Source organism: Desmodus rotundus, chromosome 6 (assembly GCF_022682495.2).
Source record: "Desmodus rotundus isolate HL8 chromosome 6, HLdesRot8A.1, whole genome shotgun sequence".
NCBI classification, from domain to species: Eukaryota; Metazoa; Chordata; class Mammalia; order Chiroptera; family Phyllostomidae; genus Desmodus; species Desmodus rotundus.
The window spans coordinates 86,243,653-86,250,398 of NC_071392.1; the positions used below are offsets into that span (position 1 = coordinate 86,243,653).

Below are 6,746 nucleotides of genomic sequence, written 5' to 3' on the forward strand. Positions count from 1 at the left end.
AACCTCTTCTTCCAGCTAGTGTGTTTAAAGGAATTCCTGTGTGTGTCCCTTACTGAACTGTCAGTATGAGTGATGTGGAGCCTGTTCTTTATTGATGAACTTGAGACCCCAGTATCTGGTATCCAGCTTACAATTTTTCTTAACCAAATTGGGACATTTGGACAACTGATTTTTCTTTTTTCTCCTACCCAAGGGCATGCCTATTGAATTTTTAGAGAGAGGGGGCTGGGGGGAAAGAGCGAAAGAAATATAAATGTGAGAAACATCCATTGGTTGCCTCCTGTATGCGTGCCGACTGGGACAAACCCTCAAGCTAGGTATATATGGCATCCTGACCAGGAATTGAATCCCCAAACTTTCGATTTATAGGACGACAATGCAACCTACTTAGCACACCAGCCAGGGCGGATTATTGATTTCAGTGTCTTCCAATTCCTTATGTAGTTTATGTAGGGGACTCTAAAGCAGATGGGGAGCCTTCAGCAGGGAAGAGCACCTTGACCCTTCCTGTCTGCCCACTGCTCTTGTCAGCCTTGCCCCAACAGCTCTTGGCAGTGGCAGCAGAGGCCCCAGGCCCAGCCTTAGGTGCTCAGTGTCCCAGAGCCAGCCTCGGTATTTCCCCTGGGGCCACAGTGCCAATGGGGAGCCCCTTCTCCTCACAGGGTTAAGTCTAAACCCCGACTCCTCTGACCTTCTGGATTCTAATCAGCCAGCCTCTGTACCCTTGAACCCTAGGTATGGCAGCTTCATTTGGTTCTGCGTGTTCATCCAAGAGCCATGTATTTACTGTTGTGGTGGCCCAGTGCCCTTGTAACCATTGTGTTGTCTGAATGTCTCTCTACTCTCGTTCAACACCAGCACAGTTTCTCTTCCCTGTTCGTTCCCATCTGATTCAAAGAAAAGAAACACAGAGGATGCATGTTCCAGCCAGTGTGAGATAAAACTCAGCCTAGACTAGAGAACGGGAAAAACCTATGGGCCCCAGCTGCCCTGCGTACCCGTTACTCTATTTGAGAGTTAGCTGGTGGGGTAATTGAGTTCTTGAGCCATAGTGCATGCTAGGTGGGGTTGTTGCCATGTTTAAGGAATCCCAGAAATCATTCTAGAACTCTAAATGGATGAACATGCACCCCGCAGGGAGTGAGGGAATCCCCAACACCACGGTCTTGCCACAAGCGTCCCTGTGGAGAACATGAGAGATTAGTCCCTGGAGAGCCCCTTTCCCCTCCAAGGGAGCTGATGGCAGTGTGCCTGGCGGGACTTTATCCCTCCCTACAGCAAACACTCACAAGTATCCTGAGAGGTGGTGGAGTTGAGCAGAGAATAAGTCATCTCTTCTTGGTTGGACACCTGTTCTCCTGAGAGATCCTTATGAGACGGCCGTTTCCACACCTAGTCACAGATACTCTTCTCTTCATTAGTGTGTTTTTGCTCGACCCAAGTCACATTCAGCTGGTCTTTTCGTTTCTGGCTGTGAGGCTGTGGTGAGTTTCTTATGTAGTCCAGTGTTTGTTCACTCTTCAGTTTCAGACAGGCTGTGCTGAGAAATCCCAGTGCAGAGTGGAATTGTGACTGTCTGTCAGTGCCAGGGGTCGCTAATTATAGACTGAGCTGATAGGATCATTTAAGTGACCATCTCCCTCAGATACAGCTGATATGGATCACTTACATTGATATATTTAGTGGAAATACTTGTTTAAATGATAAGATACATTAGCTGTTTGAGAGATTTGCCTGAAAGTCTGTCCATTGTCCCATGAAGTTAAGTCGTATTTTCACCAAGTAATGGACCAAATTGGCCACAAAACAAGTTTGTTACAGAAGAGTGTCCTGAAGGTTTTATTTGTGAGAGTGAACTTCCATTTGGTGAGTTATATGAGAATTATCATCTTTTGAGTTTTTTAACAGACTTGTCACCCCAAGTAGGTTACGTACACCAGCACATAGGAGTTGTCTTGTGTGGTCTCAGCCATTACATGTGGCCGAACATCGAAAGTGTTTAGTAATAATCTGTGGATTTTTTGTTTTGTGTCTTAGCTACTAGCCACAGATAGGAGGAAGATGAGATGACACTCACTGGTCCTTCTAGTTTAGTTTATTGTGTCCTTCATCATAGGACAGTTTAGAAATAGCACTGCTGTCTTCTTTCACCGCAAATGTGGCAACAAAGCTGAAATGAAAATGACTAACACTTTCATATACATTTAGGGCCAATGAATCCTGTAGTTGGAAGAGACCTGAGCACTTTTCTTGCTCGACTTCTCCCATAGCCTGGGAATCCAATTCTCCGAGTTAAAGCATTCAGTGAAGGAAAGCTCGGTCCTACTGAAACAACCAGCTTTCTTCACGGGGGTGATTCCAACTGTTATAACGTCCTTATATGGATAAGATAAAATAATTTCCCAGTGTTTCTGCTGTGAACTCTGATTCTTCCTTTGAAACAGGGTAAAACCTTCACAGTTTTGCTTTCAACCACTTGCAAATATTAACTTATAGGAAATTTCAATGGACATTTGATATAGGAACACAATTATGAATTTTTGTGACATTCTTATTTTAGTGAAATTGAGATGGATGCTGGACAGAAGAAGGGTATGGAGACAGACAGACAAGGAAAGAGAAGCAATGGTTTAATAATTACAAGTCAACCTCGGAATGCCCACCCTGGTAGAAGTGCTTTCCTAAAGAGTGATGAACCACAGAAAGTAAAGATTCAGGATGAATAATATTTTCATCTTAGAGTTAACAAACTGTGTTAAAGGTTCTAAGGATATGAGTATGTAGTTAGAGCGTTAGCTCTAGCCTTGGATATTGATTATTAGTTTTAAATCCCAGGCCTTGACCCATCAAGAAATCACTCAACCAGCATTTTACTAGTGAGGTAGAGTAGAAAATAATATAGAAAATAGCAACTAGTCTTCCATGTAATAATGATAAAAGTGCATGCGTGTGCATACATGTGTGTGTGTGTAACTATATACATACCATATACTTTATCTGCACATAGAAACATAGAGTATGAATATTCATACAGGGATCAGTGTGTGAGGGGCAGTATCCGGTCGTGAAACAGCACAATCAGAGTAGAACTTCTGTGAGTACAAAAGTCAAAAGACAAAGTTCTCTCCCTTAACTCCAGCTAAAGTTGTGGCCGTCTGCCTGCCATTCTTTCAACTTAATTCAAGATGCTGCAGCCAGTAAAAATTACAAGGCTAGCAAATAAATCATCTAATGAAGGCACAAATCTGTGAGATCCCAGATAGGAGGATGTCCCAGAGTCTCCTGGTCCTCCTTCCCACCCTCCCGAGTAGGTGCAGACACAGGCCCACAGCCCCTCCACATGCTGGCTGTGTGTGACCTTAAGGTCGAGACCCCTCCCGGGCATGGCTCTGAAGCAGTTGTGCTGACTGAGGGGTGTGTCCACTGTTAGGGAGGCAGGAGGCGTTTTAATGTGTTTTGAACTGTGGTGGAAGTTTGGAAATGAAGGTAAGATTTACTGAACACTGTAATAGAACACTGGCGTTTAATTTATCAGGATGAAAAAAATCCTTCTGTGTCATTTGCTATGCATGGTGTTCAGTTAGTAGCTGTCTAACAGGACAAACGTGTCACTGAAGATGTGTTTGTGGGCAGAAACGGGGACACACACAGGTCTACCATGGTAAATGCGTCCCTCGGCCCTCAGACACGGTGAGCTAGCTCCCTTGTCTCGTTCCCAGGAAGATGGGGGGCAACCAGACTTCTGTCACAGAGTTCCTCCTGCTGGGATTCCCGCTGAGCCCAAGGATGCAGGTGCTCCTGTTTGGGCTCTTCTCCCTGTTGTACGCCTTCACCCTGCTGGGCAACGGGGTCATCCTGGGGCTCATCTCCCTGGACTCCCGGCTGCACACCCCCATGTACTTCTTCCTCTCCCACCTGGCCACTGTGGACATAGCCTATGCCTGCAACACGGTGCCCCAGATGCTGGTCAACCTCCTGAGCCCAGCCCAGCCCATCTCCTTTGCTGGCTGCATGACACAGACCTTTCTCTTCTTGACTTTTGCTCACACCGAATGTCTTCTCCTGGTGGTGATGTCCTATGATCGGTACGTGGCCATCTGCCGTCCCCTTCAGTATTCCACCATCATGAGCTGGAGAGTCTGTATCACCCTGGCAGTGACTTCCTGGACACTGGGGATCCTCCTGGCCCTAGTACATCTGGTGTTGCTCTTACCATTGCCCTTCTGTGGGCCCCAGAAAGTGAATCACTTTTTCTGTGAGATTCTAGCCCTTCTCAAACTCGCCTGTGCAGATACGCACTTTAATGAAGTCATGGTTTTGGCTGGGGCAGTGTCTGTGCTGGTGGGACCACTGTCCGCAATTGTGGTCTCCTACAGTCACATTCTACGTGCCGTCCTGAAGATCCAGTCCATGGAGGGGCGCCGGAAAGCTTTCTCCACCTGCTCCTCCCACCTCTGCGTGGTGGGGCTCTTTTATGGCACAGCCATTATCACGTATGTTGGACCCCAACATGGGAACCCCCAGGAGCAGAAGAAATACCTCCTCCTGTTTCACAGCCTTTTCAATCCCATGCTGAATCCCCTGATCTATAGTCTGAGGAACAGAGAAGTGAGCGCTGCTCTGAGAAGGAGGCTGGGAAAGGAGAGACCTTCATGAGAGCCTCACAGAGAAAAAGTAAGTGAGCGTAGATGGACCTGAGGATTCACCTCACCCTATATGTACACAGGGTACAGACACGTGCTCCTACGGGTGCCTGATCCATGGCCATTGGCCGCACTCAGCCCAGCATGGCTGTGAATGGGGCCCAACACAAAATCATACATTTACTTAAAACCTTTTTTTTCTTCATCAGTTTTTTTAGTGTTTGTGTATTTATCATGTTGCCTAAGACAAGGCTATTTGTTCCAGTGAGGCCCACAAACGTCAAAAGGTTAGACACACCTGCCTAGGGGATCCTTTTCATGTATTGAACTTTTCCTGTGACTACTGCCCAATGAAGCCCATTCTGCTCCCTCCCTCCGAGGATGCTGCGCAAGAAAAGGAACCCGTCTTCCAGTCTCTGCGTGGTGCACACACTTGTGATATGGTTGTGAGGGATATGCTGAATAGAGGAAATTAATGTATATATTCCATAATCAGGATTTGTAGAAAAATTTTATAGAAGAAAATAAGGTATTGGAGGAATATTTAAAATATAGGAGTTGAGAATGATTACATAGTAATTATTGAAATATTTTAAATTTAACAACTGTCATCTTCAAAAACTGGGTCTACATTTAAAATATTTGGTTATTTCCCTGCGTATGTCTATGACAGTGATGTTTCCTGAGGCATCAGCAACATAAATTAGGAAGAGCATGCGCCAGGACTTCAAGGGAAAGGGGATTAAGGGGGTAACTCTGATGGAACTAACAACAAGCAGAGACCCTGAAGGATGCCGTGCTGAATCACACAGACTCATGGGAGCTTTCTCTGCTGCTGTGTGTCTCTCTCTGCCTTTGCAATGTAGGTGGGGATCTGGAATGGTGCAGACAAGAGGTAGAAGGCAGAGTGGATGTGGGTGAGAGTCCTGGGAAGAATTACACATTTTCTGTCATTGTTTCAGTCGCTTGTCTCCTATGGGAAATGACCAAAACTTAGAACATTCTAGCGAAAAAGAACAGGCTGTATAATTGTTGTGATGACTGTTTTACCAATGATATGAGACTATAATGTATCAGTAACATTGGGTCAACACTAAGCTGTTAGTAATTAAGTTTTTAGGAAGTCAAATTTGTACACATATATTTGAACGCATGGGGGATCAATTCCCCTAGCCCATGCATATAGGTGGGTTCCCCTAACCCCTTCATTGTTCAGTGGTCAACTGTGTATGACATTTCTACCCACATGTGGGTGGGTTTAGAGTCTAATAGAGAAGTTGGCATTACTCTAATATATTGTATATGTAAATATGTTACTGGGTCACAAGTCTCTTTTTCTTTTGTGCTGAACAGTTGAACCAGGAATAAGAAACTTATTTACTGTATATCATGACCTTATACTCTGAAGTAGCAGCGCTGGAGCTTTGGCAGTGGGGAAACTGAAGCTCTTCACGTGCGTCAGGAGTACGTGAATTTGCAGACGTTTCTGTGGAAGCTCTCAGTCTTGCTCTCCTGGTTTAAAGAGCCTCTTTCCCACAGCATGCCGTCGGGGTCCATGTGTCTGTCTCTCTGTGGACTTGTGTTCCTTGGTGAGGGTGGCTGTGACCTGCTGAGATCTGGCCTCTCAAGAAGTGTCCCAGGACCTGTGTTGTCTCTGAGCCTGGATCACACAGCTGTGGGACGCAGGTTCTCTTGTACATCGAGTCAGCATCAGTTATACGTCCATCCTTGATGTATCATCCCAGCCTTCATTATGCCTTCCCTGGTGCTGTGAGCCTCTGGGAGATTTGGCCGGGCCTCCCCTTCTGATCTCGGGCCTTGTTGGACCCCTGTGACCCCCTCAGGTACCAGGCTATTTCCCTGGCACCATGGTGATTCCCTGTGCAAGCAGTCACCCTACTTCTCCAATCTTTGTCCCCACCGTCACCACCAGGGACATGCAGAGCCATCTGAATTCCTTCCAGAAACTATGGAGGCAGCAAGGAGCCAGGAGAGCTGGCCCAGGCATATCTGTTTAGACAACTTAGCTCTGCAGCATTTGTCTCTCCTCCTCCCTGTGCCGTGATGTTGTATGCACGTGACCTGCACGTTGGTGTCCACCCA

General features: G+C 46.2%; 1 protein-coding gene across 2 annotated transcripts; it reads left to right on the forward strand.

Annotated features, from left to right (window-relative positions):
* The first annotated feature begins 1,289 nt into the window (after positions 1-1,289).
* On the forward strand, positions 1,290-6,491 carry LOC112308377 (olfactory receptor 2A7-like). 2 transcript variants are annotated; one of them, XM_053927364.1, is made up of 3 exons: positions 1,290-1,484; positions 3,720-4,674; positions 5,317-6,491. In XM_053927364.1, the coding sequence occupies exons 1-2, from the start codon at positions 1,372-1,374 to the stop codon at positions 4,654-4,656; spliced, it is 1,050 nt and encodes a 349-aa protein (XP_053783339.1). In that variant the 5' UTR covers positions 1,290-1,371; the 3' UTR covers positions 4,657-4,674; positions 5,317-6,491. The 2 variants fall into 2 exon arrangements, with proteins under 2 accessions (XP_053783339.1, XP_045054721.2); XM_045198786.2 differs by lacking the exon at positions 5,317-6,491 and having other exon boundaries at positions 3,720-4,824.
* Positions 6,492-6,746: the final 255 nt, after the last annotated feature.